Source organism: Sminthopsis crassicaudata, chromosome 4 (assembly GCF_048593235.1).
Source record: "Sminthopsis crassicaudata isolate SCR6 chromosome 4, ASM4859323v1, whole genome shotgun sequence".
Taxonomy (NCBI): domain Eukaryota; kingdom Metazoa; phylum Chordata; class Mammalia; order Dasyuromorphia; family Dasyuridae; genus Sminthopsis; species Sminthopsis crassicaudata.
This window is the reverse complement of record NC_133620.1, coordinates 314878236-314899619: the sequence shown is the minus strand read 5'-3', so window position 1 is coordinate 314899619 and position 21384 is coordinate 314878236. Positions and strand designations below refer to the sequence as shown.

At 35.8% G+C, this 21384-nt stretch overlaps 1 protein-coding gene and 1 long non-coding RNA gene across 4 annotated transcripts in view; one reads left to right on the top strand and one right to left on the bottom strand.

Annotated features, from left to right (window-relative positions):
• Nucleotides 1-4744: 4744 nt before the first annotated feature.
• On the bottom strand, nucleotides 4745-6928 carry LOC141538643 (uncharacterized). The gene is made up of 2 exons (XR_012481088.1): nucleotides 6215-6928; nucleotides 4745-4977 (listed from the first exon to the last, which is right to left on the bottom strand). It is a non-coding gene; the product is annotated as an uncharacterized LOC141538643 (long non-coding RNA).
• Nucleotides 6240-21384, top strand: part of USP36 (ubiquitin specific peptidase 36) — a 37457-nt gene continuing 22312 nt past the window's right edge. The window contains exons 1-10 of one of the 3 annotated variants that reach the window (XM_074260283.1): nucleotides 6445-6592; nucleotides 7233-7342; nucleotides 9023-9140; nucleotides 10234-10495; nucleotides 10872-11093; nucleotides 12850-12960; nucleotides 13842-13944; nucleotides 16833-16900; nucleotides 17371-17441; nucleotides 19180-19262. In XM_074260283.1, the coding sequence (XP_074116384.1) occupies nucleotides 10243-10495; nucleotides 10872-11093; nucleotides 12850-12960; nucleotides 13842-13944; nucleotides 16833-16900; nucleotides 17371-17441; nucleotides 19180-19262 (911 nt within the window). In that variant the 5' untranslated portion in view covers nucleotides 6445-6592; nucleotides 7233-7342; nucleotides 9023-9140; nucleotides 10234-10242. The other 2 variants (XM_074260284.1, XM_074260281.1) reach the window with 2 other exon arrangements.

The following is a 21384-nucleotide window of genomic DNA, read 5'->3' as shown; positions in this document are numbered from 1 at the left end:
CAATAAACAGTATTATCTAATAAAACTTTGTCTCCACTGTATTCAAGATGACTGTCACACAGACAGCTGATCTCTAATCTCAGTTAGAATAGACTTTAATTCTCTAAAACATAGCTGAACTGATGGTCATCCAGACTTTGCTCAGATACTTCAATTGAAGAACAATATGCTCCTTTCCAAGGTAACCAATTTCCCTTTTGAATAGTTCTAAATGTTAGAAAAATTTTCTGTCTCAAAGGAGACATTTCACTAAGGAACATTTGCATTAAATATACTTGGTGTGATATATCAGTAACTAGGAACATATAGTAAAGTTAACAAAATTTTATTAAGCAAGAAATGAATCAATAGTAATCACAACGATGGGTACCAAAAACACAATGAGTATATGGTAGAACAAACCACAATTGCCTCACTTATCTGGTGTAGACATAAAAAGACATAAAGAAAAAAGAAAGTGAGAAGAGCCCCTGACATGCCAGAATTTAAAGTATATGCATTTTATTCATTGATCAGCAAGATGCTTTGCAAAATCAACAGCTTGCTCTTAGTACCTATGTATTCTTACTTTAGACCACTGGTGTATAAAAATATGCTGCGGCGTGCTTGTAAGCTTTGCTGCTAAATTCTGAAACTCATCACCATACTCAGAGATGTCTCAGTTTCCAATCTCAGTTGTAGTTCACTGTCTGTTTTTCCCCAATCAATGTTTAAAAGGTCATATTCATGGTTTTAAGTCCTAGAGAAATAAGGAAAGAAAAGGAAGAAGGATGGGAAAAGTGAAGGAATCCCAAGGCCCAAGTAATGAGGTCTGGGGATCTGATTGCTTGGAAAATCTTATCAACACAAATATTTAGAAGGCAGTGATTCCCTTTTTGCCTAGAATAAAAAGTTTGAGAACCACTACTTAAGATACAATTAACAATAAAGCTTGATTATCTGATTTCCCAATCCCATAACTGAGTAGAAACAGCAAATTAAAAAGGAAGTGAAAAGAGAGCATGAGATGGGTACATAACTATGAAAGAGTTAATTTTCATTGATTATTCTATCTCATTTAAAAATAATTCCTTTTATTAGGTAATAACATTTATTGATTAATCAGAAATAAATACAAACAGGGCTTGTATATACCTCCTTGAATCAATCAAAGCCATTATTTGAGAAACTTTGTTATATACTAAGAACTTGTAAAATTAAAAAGGAGGAACTATCCGCAAACCATATATATATTCCTAAAGTCTGAAAGTGTAGTAGGAGTAGGAAAAGGGTCAAAAAAAAAAGTTAAGAGGGGATGAACCAGAAGTTTAGGGACAACCAGAAAAAGGAGAAGGTAAGATTGAGCTGTGGCTGAAATATTAAAGGAAAGTCACCCGCTCTGCAAACACTTCAGAGTTGAAGATTTGACCTTTTTCACCAGAAATGCCCACTTCTTCAAGGATTGAGGGAAAATGCCAGAGATAAGATTTGCTTTTTTCTATTTCCCTTAATACAGGCTGTCTGCTATTTTGTTACCCAGATGTTTCCAGTAACCTGAATTTTACCTCAACTACAAAGACATCTACTAGACATAAGTAGAAATATAAATTTAACACAATTAAGAACTTTATAAACTGGGAGTTTATATATCAAAGAAACTAATTGAATTCATAACTTTTTTTTTAAGGCAATGAGTGTTAAGTGACTTGTCTAGGATCACATAGCTAGTAAGTTTTTGAGGCTGAATTTAAACTTAGATCTCCCTGACTTTAAGGTTCTGCCATTTAGCTTCCCCTCATAACTTTTAATCCGAAATAAATTCCCTAAAACCACAGAAGAGCAAATCATTGTGAACCTTAGGAGACTGTTACATAGCTCTTAGATTTAAAGTGTGACACTTATAAGCAGTAAAAAGTGTCAACTGATAGCAAAGGACAAGAAAAAATTATACAAAGCACAATGACAATTCAGAAATTATAGCAATTCCTAATAGGTCTCAAGAGATTCTTAGGATATTACTGCATTATATTAAGTAGTTACAGTAACAAGCAATGGGCTTAGGGTTCAGAATGAGACATTTTTGTGTACAGTCATTGGGGGGATTTGTTTTGCTTGACAATGCATTGCTGTTATTAAAAAAAATTATCTTTTTCCCCCCCCAGGGAAGTGGGGGTGTATGCATGAGGGAAACTGTAGAAGAGAGAGAAATAGATTTGTTTTTTTAAAATGAGAGGTAAACAGTACAATGTTAAACTTTCAGATGAAGTGAGTGTATTAATGTTACTTTTTTGTTTTACTTTGTTATAACAGACCGTACAAAGTTTGGGGTAATTTGTAAATGTTTGTAATGTAAAAACAAAATACATCAATAAAACTGGGGAAAAAAAATAATGAAACTGAGTCATTAAGGAAAAAGTTAAATAGTACTCTTGAATCTCTGCTTTTTAAGAAATAGGACTTTTTTATGTCTAGGAAGTTTGAAACAAAATTTTGAAATGGGTAAAGGAGTAAGAGTCAATTCAATTATGTGGAATATTATTCCTGATTAAGGACATATTGCATACTATTTTTCCTTTTCTTTTTCTCTGTTTATTGTCTTATTGGGTAAGTACCAAGAGAACTTCCTTGTGTGGTACATCTACATGTAGTGGGGATAGATGTTTGGCTGAGGGAAAGTATTAGCATCTCTGGCTCCTTTACCCTAGTAGGCAAAGAACCCCCTCTGAATGTCTCTCAGAGTCTGCCTTTTTCTTTAGTCACCTGTCTTTAGGTTCTTTTAACCTGTTGTAGGGCAAAATGATAGAAACTTGCCACTGCCTTTGGGGAAGCTAAAATATTTTCGGCACAATCTCTTTTATTCAGCTGGAGTCCCTAGTTCCCAACATCAGAACTCTTCTCTCTTTTTATGTCATTAGGAGATCAGTCTCGCTCAGCTATTTTTCAGGAAAACACACACACACTCCAATATCTTAGAGCAACCATTTCTTTTTTGAGGGTTTTCCAAAAATTGAGGAATGGGTGATAGGTTGTGTAAAATGGTAACGGACGGGAACAAAATATTCACTATTGCTATTCTCAGCAAACAGAGGGCATTACGGGGGGGGGGGGGGAGAGAGAGAGAGAGAGAGAGAGAGAGAGAGAGAGAGAGAGAGAGAGAGAGAGAGAGAGAGAGAGAGAGAGAGAGAGAGAGAGAGAGAGAGAGAGAGAGAGCGCTTTTTATTGACAAACTGTAGTCTTGAATATTTTTCCAGGGAACAATCTTGCCCTATTGTGTCTTCCCTTCTTCATGTCACCACAGATCCTTACCTTCTTTTTTTCCCTATTATACTTAATTCAAGGAATGGAGTATGTCATATAGATATATCTGCTAGTCCTCACTTTAACCATTTTAGCATCACACAGCTTGAACTGGGTGGCTGAGAAATTTAACTGTACTATTTTTAAAGTTGCCTATGCTCTTTCCACTTACTCTACAAAGAGGACTGCAAAATCCCTTTGCTAAACAATTCCAGCATTGTCCAATAGCCATTATAAAAAAATAAACAGAAACCCTCCAATTAACCTAAAAGATAATCCTTCCATTTTGCAATTTAGACAGTTCTTAAATTATGTCAGAAAACATCACCAATACTCAATTATAAATTTCATCATGGAATTTGTGCTTTTGCCACACAATGTAGGCTACATTGTAAGATCCTTACAAAGACTAATTAGTCTCTTCTTTATGACAGTTCTATAAAATATATACCCTTTATGATAAAGTGGTGTTTCTCATACCTTCTTTTTGGGATAAAAAGCAAATTGTAAGAAATTTAGAGAATTGGAAAAATATCAGGGATCTTGAAGCCAGAAGAGCCATGTGAATTTGAGGCAGTAAATTCACCTTCTTGACCCTAATATGTAAAATGATGGAAGCCAAGGTCCCTTCCAACTCTAAAGGATCCTCTGAGAACCATGATAAATGATTTAGTGTGAGTCATCATTTCATTCTTAGAGAAAAAGCACGGAAAGGCAGATACTAGAGTTCTAGTTTGGACTTCTGTACTAATTCATTGATCTTTAAAAAGTAACTTAATAAAGATGATATATGCTTTAAAATATTATATAAAATATATGCGATATTATAAGTACTCTGTATGTACTTTATTTAAAGTATCTCATTTAAAGGAGGGTCCTACATATATTATGACCATTTTACAGATGATAAAAATAAGACACAGGTTAGCAGACACAGGTTAACTGACTTGCCCTGAATCACACAACTAAAGGGTATGATAGAACTGGATTTAAATCTTTTAGACTCCAAGTCCAGCATTTGATTTCCTCATTTGTAAAAAATAAGTGTGAGTGTATGTTGGAAGAAAGCAGTGTTCTCTAAGGGTCTTTCTGGGTCTGACATTAATAATAAATGAAATAAAGGTGATGCAACAGGCTATATTTTTCTAAATGTACTTTCAAAACATTATTTAACATCTTAACCAAGACTTAATCATTCATCACTCTCCAGAGGCAATATCATCCTCTTGTCTCCTTTAAGCCTTGCCCAGAATCCAAATGATCAGGAATTGGAATTGAAACATGCACTGTCATTCCTTCTAAAACATCTGTGAATTCCTCCCCAAATTACTGCTTTAGTTTTCTTTACAAAGTTCAGTCGCGTCATGTGAAATTCCGATCTTATATTCAGAGGTGCTAGATGAGCTTTAATCTACTAAGCATCTTACAGCCTTTCAGCCTGATACCAAATGACTCAAGAAGAAGCATATTTTTCTAATGGCTGAAATGCTTTATTTGGAATGGACCATGTGACATAGTTAGTAACCTAGCATCTATGAAATTAAACACAGTGGAAGGTTAAGTCAATGATTTTCTGCTTCTTTCCTTCGTGGTTGAAGTTGAGATGTTGCTACAGCAAGCATTTCAGCAGGATTCGGTGACACTGAGTTGGCCAAAGTAAGCAGGTTGTTCTGGTAGTTTGCCAAAGTTCACAGGCTGCCTCTAAATAATATAAAAATGTAAAGAGTGATTTATGCAATTTGCCATGTTGCATAACAATAATAAGTAATCAATCAATCAATCTCTGAAACTGGAGAAATTTCTAATATTGATGAAATCCCAAGGAAAATCCCTGATCATTTACATTTGCATCTTTCATACATTATCTAATTTATCTCAAAACACCACTGGAGGTAGGTGCTGATTAATACTAACACTATTATTACCACTTACTGGAAACTGAGGTTCAGATAGATATGAACAATTTGCCCAGGATCAGAGAGCTAGTAAAGAGTTGAGCTCAGATGCCTAGGATTGGCTTTGGATACTGACATTTGAGAAGAGGAAGAGTTGAACATGGAACATTTCATAGTTAAGAAATCCTAGAGACATCTTACCAGATGACTATCTTTCTTCATTCACCAGTTTCTTGAAGGCCATTAGGAAAGGCAAACTCAGCTACCATAGCAGTCAATTCCAGTTTTAGATAGTTATAATTGCTGATATTAAACTAAACATTTTCCTGACATCAAATCAAAATCTGTCTCTTTGTAACTTCTACCCCTTGCAGATTGACCATCATGATTAAGTCATGATTGATTGGGGCGGGCTGCAGTGGGGAAGATACTGAATTAGAAAATAAGGCTCTTGATTTCAAAGAGTTTATCATCTAATTGTGAAGTCTGAATGTCAATCCACAAAATCAGCCAAATTGTATTAAGCAACTGCTATGTACTAAGCACTGAGCTAAATGCTGGTGATACAAAGAAAGACAAGACAGTTCTTTTTTAAGAGCTCACAGTCTAATTCCGGAGACAACATGGAAACTACGAGACATACAGGATACAGTGGAGATAATTAGCAGCACTAGCACGGAACTGCGTTTGCAAAGGCTTTTTGGAGAAGGTAGGATTTTAGTTAAAACATGAAGAAGCCAAGATGAGGAAGGAACATAGTTTAGGCATGCTGAATAGCCAGCGAAAATGCCCAGAGCTGGGGATGGAGTGACTTGTTTGAAGATAACTAGGAAGTCAGCGTCACTATATTGCGTAGAGGAGGCGGTGGGGAGCAGGATAAAAGTACACAAGAAAGGTAGTTCCTGGGAAGGGAAGAAGTCCCGGACACTGGCGTAGAAATCACGTGCTCTGCGGCAAGGAGCAGGAAGGGGAGGGGGAAGAGAAGGGAGGACTCCAGTGACAAACCCAGAGAACGGAAGTGTGAGCAGACTCGAGCCGCCTACCCAAACGAGAGAGGCTCCGCCTCTTAAAGGAAAACGTAACTCTCGACCACAGCCGCGGAGAGCTCCAAGGACTGGGCGCTTTTAAGTCCTGCTGCTGACACGTGTTTGAAGCGCCGCCGGAGCCCCGGATGGTGCGTGTGAGGGCCCACGAGCTAGTGGAGCGCGCCGCGCCGCTCCTGACAGACTGACAGACCCCCCCCCTCCCCCTGAAGCCCCCTGGGTAGGTTGGGGCGCGGGGAGTTGGGGGTAGAACGAGGACGACGGTTGGCTGCGACGACCGAGGACAGTTGGGGGCCCGCAGCGACGGGAGGGGTCGTTGCTTTGCTGTAGGGCTGTGGCCGCGGTCTCTTGCCTCCGGAGGTTGGGGTCGGAGGTCTGGTTGGTGTACTCTCTGTTCCTGCTCTGCGGGTGGGTGGAAGCAGTGGAGAGAGAGTTGCCTCGGCTACAGGGCCTGAGACATCGCTTCTTTCCTAGGCCGGTAGAGCCAGCACTGCGGCCGAGGTTGAGGTGGGCGGCGAGGATGCTGCGCTGGGTCCCCGTGAGGACTGACCGGGGGTGGGGGAGGGAGAGTGGAACAGGCCGGCCTCGCAGGTTCTCGGGGTACGTGGCGCACTCTTATCCACGGGGCCTCCAGGAATCAGCGTGGTCTGGAGTGCGCCGGGGAACTGTGACGATGGATTGTGTCCCGTGTCCCCCCCTCCCCACCCCCAGACCTTGTGCATGCGGGAAAGATTCAAGGATGGGCCAAATCGCCCGCGTGCTCCCGTGATGGGGGAGGGGAACGTTTTTCGTTCCGGACTTGGGGTTCCGTAAAAGACTTAACTGGATGCTCTGGTGAGGCCAGAGCTCCTTGTGGAGCTTCCATGTTTCTGGCAGGTCAGATATATGCCTGGATTCTTAATGTCCACCTACTTCCTTGGTCCGCAGGCCTGCGCTCTAGACTTAGGCTTTTGCTGCACGGTTTGCTTTTAGGACTGTTGCCCAGGAACCCCGGCCTGAAACTTCTCTTGTTCCCCAGATTCCCTTCATTCTCCAATCAAGCACTAAAATCGATTCTAGGGATGCTAAGGTGGTAGAGAGCACATCTTCTTTGGAATCAGAGACAGCAAGGAGGAAAGCCTATTTTTGGTACTTAAGATCCATGCATGCCTCTAGGAGCAACATTGATGGGAGCAATAGCCAGGACTTTTTGTTTGTTTGGTTTCTGGGAGGTGACTTTAAAGGGAGAAAAGTTTTCAGTTTAGTGGGGGGACACTCTAAAAATGTGAAAGTAAATCATTTAAAAACTCCAAGTATTTTGAGAGAAGAAATAAATTTTAAATGCTTGTGATGTGCTAAGTGCTTTTCCAAATCATTTCATTTGATTTAAGAACATTATTTTTTCTGGGAAAGTCACCTTTTTTTCATAGTAAACATTTATTTCTGATGTGTTTTTCCTAGTACATATTGCTTATAAGGGGCAGTTGTCAGCTATTTTTAGGATGAGTAGATTTCTTCTACTTGTCAGCATGGCTTCCTAGAGCAGTGCCAGGTAGCAGACCAATATAAAATTAAGATTCCAGCAGCTTTATTGTGGATATGGAAATGTCTTAATTTGCCCTCCTTCCAGTATGGTGTTTGGGTCTCTTTTGGAATGTAGTAGAATCTCAACATTTCTTAAAGCTAGCCCTGGATAGGGTATGAATTTTTTTCTATATTGTTAATCCTCTCCTTGAGTGCAAGTAGCAGGTGAGAGTATTTGACACATGGCAGTTGGGAAGGACCCAGAAATGTCAGCCTTGAGCATATATTGAACTTCTTTGTCTTCAGTGGAGGACAATATAGTCTTGAAAAGAAAATTGTATGTCTAATTCGTGGATCTTTTGAATATGCTAAGCTAAGCAATTTATCATTGGTTAAGCAGGATCACTGAGTTTTTCCTCATTGAAATTTTATACTTTAGTGATAAATTGACATTCCAGTATAACTTTATTTAAAGTAAAACTCTTTAATGTGTAGAACATTTTCATAAGTTTTAATGTGTGAAATTAAAGTGTATTTTTAAAAAAGCAGTGCTGATTTGACTTTGCAGTCTGCAGAGGGTGGGTCATTTGTTCTTCAGTTCCTAAAGTTTCTGCTATAGTTTGTGAAATAAATATTGAAGTTGAATAAATATCTTAGTTAAGATTTATCAAATCCTAGATTTAGAAAGGAAAAACATAGTTCTTTATCCTCAGGGTAATGGGGTTCTCTCTGTTTATTTACTTGTTTTTATCTAGAACTCAAGTAATTCACCTCCTTGAATTAAGTGACTCAAATGAAATAATATAAAATGCTTTTCATATTTTAAAGCAACTGCAGTAAATGCCAGCAGATAGTATCCTCGGGTAGTATTCCTTGTATTTTTCAGATTAATTGAAAGAACATATAAGTTACTGTATCTGTTAACTTTTAATCTTTTCAAATGAAATTGATAGAAGATAGATTCTGGCAAATGACCTTGCCATTTTTTTTAGTATCTTCTTCATTTGAGGCAACCTTTTTGGACAAAGGTTGATATGAACGGGGCACAAATTAGTATCCAGTCCCCATTGCGTTCACATTTCATCATCTTCAATTTTTGAATTGTTTTTTAGCTTTCATATACATAGTAAATGATCAGTAATTTTGTATTTTAATATACATCGTAAATGATCAGTACATTTGTGGCCTGCAATGGAAGTTAACTGTTAGAAAGGAGTAGGAGTAATTGAAGTTTGGTTAATAATTTTCTGAGCATGCCTTAGTTTTTTATACTGTGGATTCTGATGGTTGATAATGTTTTGGCAGTTTTGAAGAAGAGGAGCTTTCTAATTCAAGGGCAGAGGATTTGTCTAGTTGAAGTAGTCTTCCTCCATAATCTGATCAGATGCTACTGCAGCAGCTGGTCTAAATTCTAATATTTCAGGTGAGCCTGTAAAGGTGTCTCTGCATTCTGTTACTGCTTCAACTTTTTTTGCATGTTAACCTGCACTTTTCGAGGGCTTTTGAAGACTGTCCTATAGAACCAGTATCTTGTTTAATAAATTCAAAAAGCTGACTTAATAAGTTTAAAGAAATATATATGTATATATAGTTGCACACAAACACATACAGATATTATGTCTATATAGGGTGTTCCAAAAGTTGTATGGTTTCAAGCTACTAAAATTCCACATTCTTTTAAGCCAATATAGGAAAGGAAATCCATGTAAAAATAGATCATCCATATTGCTGTATTCTAGCTTGACCTTGAAATAGCATCAAAATGGAGGGTATTTAGTTGGTGTTTATAATATCAAGCTACATTCCTGTGCTCAATGGAATTTCTCAGTATAGAGTTTCCTCATTAGTTTTTTATAAATGTAAATTCAAGGAATTTTTGAATCCCACCTAGCTAGTATAGTTTACTTTAAGTAACATTTACTTAATACTTGGTAAATTCAGTTGTTTCCCTGACTAGTGTAAGAAAAGAGAAAGAGGAGGAAAAAAACAGTACCATGAATGTAACATTTCTAGAATTTATCTCCTCATGGGTATCTGAATTGATTTTATAAGTAACTATTTGACAAGGAGATTTTGGGATAGATTTGTTTAAATGTACCCATTTTGCCAATCCTATTGAAGTTCCTTCCTTACTCCCACTCTTTTTTTGGAGGGATAGTGGTAATTAACTTTATAAACAGATTGGTACCTTTCTGTTTCAAATTGACCAATTTCTACCAGGGATCACTAATCTTCTTGTGCTGGTTAGCTTCTCTATATTTTTGAAAAAAATTGCAAGATTATAAAATATTCATTTTGAAATCTGACCTCATTGGGTTATTTATTTTCCTTACCAGTTTGTTACTCTGGTTTGTATTTCTTTTGTGAAGCTGATAATTGATGATCCTAGGTGGCTTATGCAAATAATTACTTAATGATCTGTAATGATCATTGAGAAGAGTTTAAGGGAAAAAGTTTAATGAAAGTTTTCCAGACATTATTTATTTATTACTCTGTCTCTCCCTCTTTACTTTCAGTGATGCACCATGCCAATTGTTGATAAGTTAAAGGAAGCTCTGAAACCTGGTCGGAAGGATTCAACAGATGATGGCGATCTGGGGAAGCTCTTGGCTTCTTCTGCGAAAAAGGTCCTTTTACAAAAGATAGAGTTTGAGCCTGCAAGCAAGAGTTTCTCTTACCAATTGGAATCCCTAAAGAGCAAATATGTGCTATTGAATCCCAAAACAGAGTGTTCCAGTCGCTACAAAAATTGTGAGGAGACACAGATCAGGAGACAGAGTAAGTAGTAAATTTGGAATCAGAATAATTCAGAGAATGATGGATTTGAATAAGATCTCTACCCCTGTTCCGTAGAAGTAATTATATAGTATTTGTTGTAGGGGAAAAAGAAGAGAATTCCTACATTTCAGGTAGGTTATTTTCTTTCTTGTGGATCTCTCTCTCCCTCACTTTCTTCCTCCCTCCCTCCCTTCCTTCCTTCCTTCCTTCCTTCCTTCCTTCCTTCCTTCCTTCCTTCCTTCCTTTCTTATTCTCTCTTTCTCTCTCTTTCTTTCTTTCTTTCTTAGTCTAGACAAGAAGCTTCATTTCAAAGTATTTTCTTGTGACTCTGTATATGTATATCACTTATTTTTTCTTCTTACTTTTGCTTTTTCAGGCAATGATCATGGGTTTGAAAGCTGTAGTGATGGCATTCCAGCCCCACAGAAAGTTCTCTTCCCTATGGATAGGCTCTCTCTGAAGTGGGAGCGAATTTACCGAGTTGGAGCAGGTCTCCATAATCTAGGTAACACCTGCTTCTTGAACTCCACCATACAGTGCTTGACCTACACACCCCCTCTAGCCAACTACTTGCTGTCCAAAGAACACACTCGGAACTGTAAGTATTATTTTGTGGCATAAAAAAAGCTTTTTTTCTTAATTTGATTATGTAGCTACATCAAGGTCATATTTCTGCAATTATGTATTGGTTTTTGTTTTTTATTTTTTTAAATTTTTGTTTGTTTGTTTGTTTGTTTGTTTTTGCAATGTGGCAATCATCCATCTGGCCAGAATCAGTATTTAGATTAATCAGACTATGTCCAGAAAATACTTTCTTTGCATAGATTGTTACTAGACTGTACATCTGAAAATCAGTCAATGGCATTAGGAAGATGCTTAGAGGATTAGCTCATGCAACATTTTATGGTAAATTGAAGTGTTTGTGGGTTTTTTTTTTTTTTTTTTTTTTTTTCCAATTTGGAAATCAGTAATTGAGGAAAAGAGTTGTGCTTTTTTTTTTTTTTTTTTTTTTTTTTTTTAAGTTGACCTCTTTAGTTTAAATTTGTGCTCTGTTTATAGAATTTTGAAATACTGATCTAAGTAGGTTAAAAGTGTTGAGGGCCAACTTTGAAATCTTTATTGTAGAGTTTATGCTCTGTGATTTATGGACCAGAGTTAGTTTAATGGATGAATAGACTGCTGCATTGTATTTGGAGCTTTAAGATCTCAATATATCTGTAACTACTTGTAGTAATGAGGAGATTACTGAAAGTATCAGCAAGATACTATATGAAGTTCTTTCAGTGTGAATAATAATCACTGTCATGATCTGTTATAACACATTAATCACATAAAGTAAAGAGCTAGAGGACAAATTTTTTTTTGTCAACTAATACTTTTTTATATTGAGTTCCAATTGTTCTCCCTTCAGTCCCTCCACTGTTATTAAGAAAGGCAGATAATAAGGTACCGTTATATAAGTCAAGACATATAAATCATATTTCTATATTAGCCATGTTGCAAAAAAAGGAAAAAAAAAAAAAAAGGCAAGAAAAAAAGTGAAAAACAATATACCCAAATCTGCACTGAGTTCATTAGTTCTCTCTTTGCAGGTAGATAACATTTTTCATCATGAGTTTTTATTGGAAGTGTAAGATTTGCAGTGGAAGTGGAAAGTTTGATTTTGGAATTGGAAAATTTAATAGCAAAATCTTTCTACATATAATGTTCTTATGGTTTTGCTTAGTTTATTTGTATTAGTTCATATAAGTCTAATCAGGTTTTGTGAAACCATTACCCTAGTCATTTTTTATAGGAAAATAATATTCCATCATGATCATATACCACAACCTTTTCACCATTCTCCAGTTAAATATCCATTCGGTTTCCAATTCTTTACTCTCTTTGGAATATAAAACTAGTAGTGATACGGCTGGATCAAAGAGTATGCACAGTTTTATAGTTTTTTGGATATAATTCCAAATTGTTCTCTACAGTGGTTGGACTCTACATTTTAGTTCACTATTCCACCAAAAGTACATTAGTATGCCTATTTTTTCATATTTTTTCCAGCAGAGAACAAATATTTTTCTAACTTTCATCTTGAAAATAACTTTATAAACTCATTAAACTGAAAGAATCAGGACTTGATACAAATAAGAATCTTTTTTTAAAAAATGCTACAGTGTAAGAGTACTAGAATCAAGATTTTCATTAGCTCTAACCTCTGTTTAGCATAAATAGACTTCTTTCCCTGATGATTATTAATTCTAACCTCATAGTTGTCTTAATTCTCAATGTTCTTGCCTTTTATTTGTCTCATAAAATCTGTTAAAGATTAGTCAGCAATCTCATTTTCTCTTTCCTATCTGCAGGTCACCAAGGAGGTTTTTGTATGCTCTGTGTTATGCAGAATCACATGATCCAAGCCTTTGCGAATAATGGCAATGCTATCAAGCCAGTCTCCTTTATCCGAGACTTGAAAAGTAAGAATCAAATAATATCAAATATTTATTATTTGCTATACTGGATACTATAGGGAAAGTGCAAGATATATAACAAATACGAACTATCCTGAGGGAACTTATGCTTTTGTAGGAGAAACAAGACTTGCTCATGTCAATTAGAAAACAACATACAATCATATAAAAGTACTAAATTTGTGACAGTCAGTAAATTGCAGCAATTTTAGAGATAGAAGAAGTTATTAGAGGCTTAGAGTCTTTGGGGAAAACTTAATCAGCCATTTAATATTTAAAATAGAAGATTCCTGAGAAATTATTTAGTCTGGCTTCTTTATTTTACTGATGAGGAAACTGAGACCTAGAAGGGCAAAATTACTTTCTCAAGGTCATAGTACTAGTTAAGTAGCAGGGTTAGATCTGAAACTTAGATCTCCTGATTTCTCTCTAGTCCAATGTTCTTTTTATTTTACCATGCTGACTTCTCTTTTAACGGGGACAGAAGCATTAAGGCATGGGGCATGCCTATAGATGTAAACTCACATTCTAATCATTAGCTATGGCCATTTATCATTAATGCATACTAAGTGACCCTCTACCTCTGCCAAAAGCAGTAGATAGGTTGGTTTTTAGAACAATTTGCAATGCCATAGAAAATTTTTTTTTTTTTTTTTTTTTTTTTTTTTTAAGATTAAGTCAGTGGATTAAATATTTTTAGTTCCTGTTTAGTTCTTAGGATACCTTGTGTTTTTCTGAGTAGTAAGAATTAGCCCTTATTGAGGTTTTGAACTTTGAGTTATTAAGGAATGTTGAGAGAAACAGAATAGAGCGGTTTGAAAAATAAAATTTCAATATGATATCTAATTAGCTGGTTATTTTTCCTTTCCCTCTGTCTCCCTTTATAGAAATCGCTCGGCACTTCCGCTTTGGAAACCAGGAAGATGCACATGAATTTCTTCGGTACATTATTGATGCTATGCAAAAGGCCTGCTTGAATGGCTATACAAAGTATGTACTTTATTTGAGAATCTAGAACCTGATTTCCTCCTACTTCAGCCACAGAGATGCATACACATTGGATTTCACCATTACTTAGAAGAGTTCCATTTCCTGAATTAACATCTCTTACATTTCTCTCTCCAATCATAACTTCCTATCATTCTGTCTTCCCTTAGGACTCACTCTTCCTAAACATGTTCTTTTCCACCTCTGTCCCTTATCCTTACCTAGTCTTCCTCTTCCCCATAGTTTTTTCTTAGACTACTTCCCTTGGTTTGATTCTACTTCTCTCTCCAATATTAACCCTGTATGTAGTGATATCATTTCCTATTTTCTCTTTTCTTTCAATTTTTAACAGTATGGTGAGCCTTCTCATTACCAAGGCAAACTCTTCCATATATACTCTTTTTATTTTTAAATAAGGGTTTTTATTTTTTAAAACATATGCGTGGAAAATTCTTCAGCATTAGCCTTTGCAAAACCTTGTGTTCTATTTTTTTCCCCCTTCCCCTATGCCCTCCCCTAGATGGCAATCCAATATGTTAAGCATGGTAAAATATATGTTAAATCAAATATCCATATATATATATATATATATATGTTAATGCTGTCCCCTCACGTCTTCCTCCAGCAGATTGTAACTTTACCATCCCCTTCTCTGTAATCCTTGGTTTTCTGCTCTCTGCTGGTTCTTTCTATATTGTCTTCATATATAGCTGTCTTCATCCTTTAAAAAACTTTTTTACTGGGCCCCTATCATCCCCACTGTTTCTCCTTTTTTAGCCAAAGTCCTAGAAAAAATTGCATTCAAATGTATCTACTTCCTCTCCTCTCAAACTCAGCCCTTTTCAATCTGACTCAACTGAAACTGTTCCTTCTAATGATCTATTTAATTGCCAATTCTAATGTAATTTATTCAGTTATTCAGGACTATTCCTGAATAGGAACAACTCCTTCCCTCTGAAGCTACCATGTATTTAGCTACTTTAAAATTTATTCTATTTAATTATTTTTATATTTATTCTGTACATACTCATATCTTTGTCTTCCCCATTAGTACAGTATCTGGAACAAAGTAGTAGATACTAAGCTAGTAGGTTATTATTGATTGATTTCTTTTAAACATAAATGGATGTTATTCAGAAAAGTCTTTTTGCAGTCACTAACTTTATTACTATATATTTCAGTTATTGCATAGTTACATTCAGTATGTTACTATAGACTTCAGTCATTTTATATTTCTCAGATGGGTTTGAAGTCTGAATCCAGAAGATCTGTAATATACTACAAAGAAAGATGTGTCTTTAGCTCCACTTGTTTAGTACTTACCTTGTAGAGCCAAAGAATTAGGGAAATTGTTATTCATGGAGTTTCCAAGATGAAAGAAATTTATCTCTGAAGCCTGATTGAGAGAAAAATCTTTTAACACATGATACTGTTTTGAAATCTGGATTTGCCAATTATATTTCCTACCCAGTTTTCTACTTGTCAGTGATTCATTGTTTTGAGCCCCTTTTAATTGTTTTGTAATTAATAAAACTCTTAAGTTCCTGCTATACTTGTTATAGGGGAAAAAACTATGAAAAGGCTTATGTGAAAGAACTTCATATCTACAGAAAATTGAGGTCAGAAACCTGATGTTCAAATGATATAACTTTGTTCTTGGATGATATAACTTGTTCATTTTTGCTTAAATATTTCTAGCAATGTAAAATTAATAATTATGATTTCTATGCCATATGGGTCATATGTGTAAAAAAACAGGAAAAATCTTATTTAAAAGCATAATCCTGGGGATACATAGGTATTTTTGGTTAACAAATTTAGCTATCTTTTTGCTATCTTCCCTCCCCCCCCCCCCCCTAGGCTGGGGTTAAGTGACTTGCCCAGGGTCACATAGCTAGGAAGTGTTAAGTGTCTGAGATTAGATTTGAACTCGGGTCCTCCTGCATTCAAGGCTGGTGCTCTATCCACTGCACCACCTAGCTGCCCTAACTAGCTATCTTTTCTAGGGTGAGTTTAGAGAGGGAGGGACTAAGTTAAAGGCCTTAAGAGTATCCTACCCTAGTAATAGTCATATATGTTATATTCAATCAATCAATAAACATTTATTAAGCATCTATTATGTGTCAGGCACTATGCAAAAACTGAATAGATATGAAAATGTGAGTAAAGACACTGAATAAAAGAGATTACAATCAAATGGGGAGACAAAACAAAAAAAAAACTGGAAAACTTATATGTTCGTATGTAAGATAGTACAGCATAGTGGATAGAGAGCTAGCGCTGAATCAGAAAAAGCAGAAGTCAAGTTTTATTTCTCACATGCATTAGCTTGGTGATTCTGAACAAGTCAATTAACCTTTCAGTGCCCTGAATATATATTTTTTTAAGTTGTAAAATAGTTGCTGATATGCATTGATCAATTTTTCCTCATTGAGAGTTTTTTGAACCAAAAAAATCACAAATTGAGAATTCTCTATACTACCCCCCCCCAAAAAAAAAAAATCACAAATCCAGTTTAAAATAAAAAGTTCCTAAATACCTTAAATATTTGTGACAACAAAATCCAATTGCTTTTTTTGTGAAGGTAATTGAGCACTTACTCAGTGTGGGAAAGTGTAAGTATTAAGTAGAAATAAATTTCACATTATACTCCTGCATGAAAAACAATGTTTTAGGAGTTAGAATGTTTTCCTTTAATGAAGTGAGATGGCCTGATTTGTCATACATTCTCTCCCCTTGCCATGAGAATACTTTAAAAGATGTAAGACATTTACCTCCAATGCAAATTCTAGCTATTTTGTAGAAGTTAGGTGTTATACAGTTAAATACTGAGCTTGAGGTTTCCTATCCTCAATGGGTCATGTCACATTCCATTGATACTTCTTTTACAGATTGGATCGTCAGACACAGGCAACTACTTTGGTCCATCAGATTTTTGGAGGTTATCTCAGATCTCGTGGTAAGTAATCTTTCTTATTGGAAGTTATAGTAGTATCCAAAATAAACCAAAGAATTCCTTGTGTTTCTTGTAATTTCTTAAGATAATATAAATTATGAAACCTTAGCTGGAGGACAATGGATTCCCAGGTTGTCTTGTTTATCAACAGTATAGAAAGTTATTGGTTATTTGAGAGAGAAATTCCATTACCCCCCTAAGGCACTCTGTTGAGCTGGGTTGCTTTTGGTTGGTTCACCTCTTTTTATTGTTGAATTATATAAGTTCCAAATGATATCTCTTACCAAATGTAATGACTTTTGCAAAGCTGGTATTATCATAATGTCTTGCTAATATTGTCATAGAGTTTTGAAAGATTAAAAAAAAAATTTGAAGCATCATAAACTTTGGGGAAAAATGAGAAAGAATCTTCAGTAGTTACAGTTAGCTACATTGCTACTTGACTAATTACTCTGCTCTTTGTTTTATTACAGTTAAATGTTCAGTATGTAAGAGCGTCTCTGATACCTATGACCCCTATTTGGATGTTGCACTGGAGATCAGGGTACAAAATTATAATTTTGTCAATTATTTGGTTGGGTCGACAAAGTGGGAATTTTAACTTCAAAAGAAAGAACTAGATGGGAAGTAAGAAATGTTTTGCTTTGGTGGGCATATTTATTGACAGCTTGTCACAAATATTTTGGAAATATTGCTAAGTTTTTCTTTTAAGAAGAACATTTTTTTCTGTTTTCACAATTTTTTGTATTATAGAAGAGCCATTAACTAATTTTCAGTAATTTAGAGCAAACCTGAAGCCTTTAAAAGGAAAAATACTTGATAGTACTCTTGACAGTCCCATTAGCTAACTCGTGTATCCCATTAATGTGTGTGTGTGTGTGTGTGTGTGTGTGTGTGTGTGTGTGTGTGTGTGTGTGTGAGAAATCATTAGAGTTGTGTGACAGTGGAATCTGAAATGATTAAGGAAAAAAAAGGTTTTCATGCCTGAGCTTTACATTTATTAAACAGTGAGTGCAGTTGCATAACAAACCAGGACCAGGCCTTCCTCTTCTTGCCACTGGAACCAAATATAGGAGAAAACCTATTTCTTTTTTTTTTTTTTTTTTTTTTTTTATTCATTTTTCCAAATTATCACCTCCCTCCCCTCCACTCCCTCCCCCCGATGGCAGGTAATCCCATACATTTTACATGTGTTTACAATATAACCTAGATACAATATATGTGTGTAAATACCATTTTCTTGTTTGCACATTAATTATTAGCTTCTGAAGGTATAAGTAACCTGGGTAGATAGACAGTAGTGCTAACAATTTACATTTGCTTCCCAGTGTTCCTTCTCTGGGTGTAGTTATTTCTGTCCATCATTGATCAACTGGAAGTGAGTTGGATCTTCTTTATGTTGAAGATTTCCACTTCCATCAGAATACATCCTCATACAGTATTGTTGTTGAAGTGTATAGTGATCTTCTAGAAAACCTATTTCTTGATACATTAAATACAATCAAATAAGATCAGTTAATTAAAAGAAAATAATTGGATAAAAACCAAGATACAAAATTAGGTAATTTGATTTTTCATTAGAAGAAAGAGTAGGGACTTTTCAAATTGGGAGGGAAACAGCAAACAGGTACAATTCACTAAAATCATAAAAAGGTTTTCACTCTACCGTCCTCTCTTCTTCTACCCTCCCCAAGACAGAATTTAATCAAAGGAATATGGAAACAGTAACTAATTGATTTAATACAGAGCCGGTTTTCAGATGAAACATATGGGTTATTTGAGATTTGAGCACAAGTCCTTGCATTAATCTCTAGATTTGACTGGTTTTCTGCTTGGCATAATCTAGATCTTTGCTTACGCATGCCCTTCTTAAACATTGGTAGATAATAGGTAGAAATGGCTTAGAGCAACCCAGCCACACAGGGATAGTTCAAAAGTTTTTTCACAATTCCCATAATCGAATAGTTTTCTCAGAAGACAGATTTTGGTCTACATGCAATAGAAAGGGAACTGAATTAGATCCAAAATTGAGCCACAAGGTGGAGTGAGTGTGATTCACTATATTCCCACAATTCCTTCAGTTCACAAATAGATAGCATTATAGATCTGTTGTCTCTTCATTTGATCTTGTTAGACTGAAATTTCAAAACTCACATTCTCGTATAGCATGAATGTTTGCTTAACTCAAAATAAAAAAAAAAAAGTTTTAGTTTTGGTATTTCTTTTGTATATGTTTCATTTTCTTTCTTCTGCTCTCTCACCTTCCATTTGTCTCTTTACAGCAAGCTGCAAATATTGTACGCGCCTTGGAGCTATTTGTAAAACCAGATGTCTTGAGTGGAGAAAATGCTTACATGTGTGCAAAGTAAATCAACTTTTGGTTCTTTTTCTGGGATATTTTTAGAGTTTGTCATCTCTCTTGAACATTTTCTATTGCTGTAAAAGTCTTTAAATACTACTTGCCAAGATAGCTTTCCTCACCAAGATCACTTATCCTTTGAAGGATATATACTATCCTTTTCTCTCTCCTTGTTAGATAAGTAGATAATTATAAAAATTTTTATGGGTAGAAAAGTAGTCACATAGACTAGTGATAATTGATTTTCTCTTGGTTATCTTTTTTCAGTTTCAAAATGCCCAATATTTTTTCTATATCTTTGGTGTCATTCCCAACTTCACATGCCAGTTTATAGTCTCTAAGAGAATTACGAAGAATACTGAGAGTTTTATTGATTTGCTCAGAGTTTGCTGGCTTTGAGACTCACTCTCTCTCCATTATGTCAGGCTTTACAGAAAGCAGTAGGTAGAGGGAGGTAAGTAAGGATTTTACCTTTCAGTTCTAAATATCAGGGGAATGGAAGAATGGGAGTTCATCATTTTTGGATTGTTAGGAAAGATCATTTAGGGTCTTAGAATGATTGGCCGTGATTTCTTACAGAGAGGTAGAGGAGAAAAGTAGGAAATTCTTATCTCCTGGGCTTAATTCTTGGCATCTTGACCTCTAGGCTACAGTGGAAGCTAAGTGTCAGCCCTCCCACCCTCCCCAAGGAACTGCTATATCTCCCTAAGACTTCTGGGACCAGATATAAACTCCAATGTTTGGTACTAAAGGCTGTTTGAAAACTGGGCCCCTTCCTAATTTCTAGTTTTATATCTTAATTTCCTACACATTCTATGGTTCAGCTATGCTGACCTGCTTATAGTTCTTTAAACAGCACTCCATCTCTCATTGCTAGAATGCTATGTCCCCTCATTTCTGCCTTTTGTTTTCAAAAGTCCCCTCTTATCCCACCTTTTTCAGGAGGCCTTTGCTAGTTTTGCCACCCCTCCCTACTACCACTACAACTCTTCCCCTTTTATGTGTCTCCCACTCTCCAAACAGTGACTTCTCGTTTCATCTGTTCTTTATCTTAATATGTATAATGGTTTATGTATTATCTACCTTATCAGATTATTTTTCCTTTGAGAAGCAAGGTATATATTTTTCACATTCTTTATATTCCCAGTGCTTATATGGTATTTTTTATACATAGTTAAGTACTTAATAAATCTTTGTCAACTGAATAATCCTATACAGATCATGTTAGCTATGCTCATTATCCTCTTTTTCTTAAGGTCTCACTATCTTGTTTTCCTTCTTAACTCCTGCATTTATATGAAGAGACTGTAATATTTATGCTAATGTTCCTCTCTAAATTAAAATTTCAATCTTCCCATTCCATAATTTAGTTTAATAGGTAATTTTATTGATTAAAAACTTTTTTCTGTAGCTGATAATATCCTTCCATCTTTCCCCAAACCTTACCTGTGAGGACTTCTCTGAGCCTTCTACTCCTTAATACTTTCTTAGAACATTATTCCTACTATGATTTGCTTTTCTTTTCTATTCTCTACTCTATAGTTAACCAGTTGGATTCCAGACTGTTTTTTACTAAAATTGCTTGCTTGCTAGTTTTCCCTCTTGTCAAATCCAAACCCTATTTTATTCCATTTCTGGGCTGTTGTCTAAAACTGGAAGAAGTCATATACTTATGCCAACTATACTATACATTTATATTAAGTGAGACCTCACTGTAACAGGATAATTTTTATATTTTTGTGCATTTTTTCCCATAACTTATATCCATTCTAAGTCTCTCAAGCTTTCCTCATTGAACCATACCTCTCTCAACCCCTACCTCATCTTCTTGCATAAAGACCTAACTCTCAACTATTATCCATAACCTTTCTTTTTCTCTTTATCTACAATTCCTTTATTATTACTCATCTTCCCTCATCTCTAGTCTTCTTGCCAAGACCAACCGATCTATATGTGCCCTTGCTTCCATCCCATTCTGTCTTCTTTAGCAGATTGCCTCCCCATTCATCATTTCCCTGTCTTCTGATTCCTTCTCTACTGCCTTGAAACAGATCAAGTCACCCCCATAGGTGGGGATGAGGAGGAATCCTTTAGAATCTGCTAATTTAATCTTCATCTTCTTGGTCTG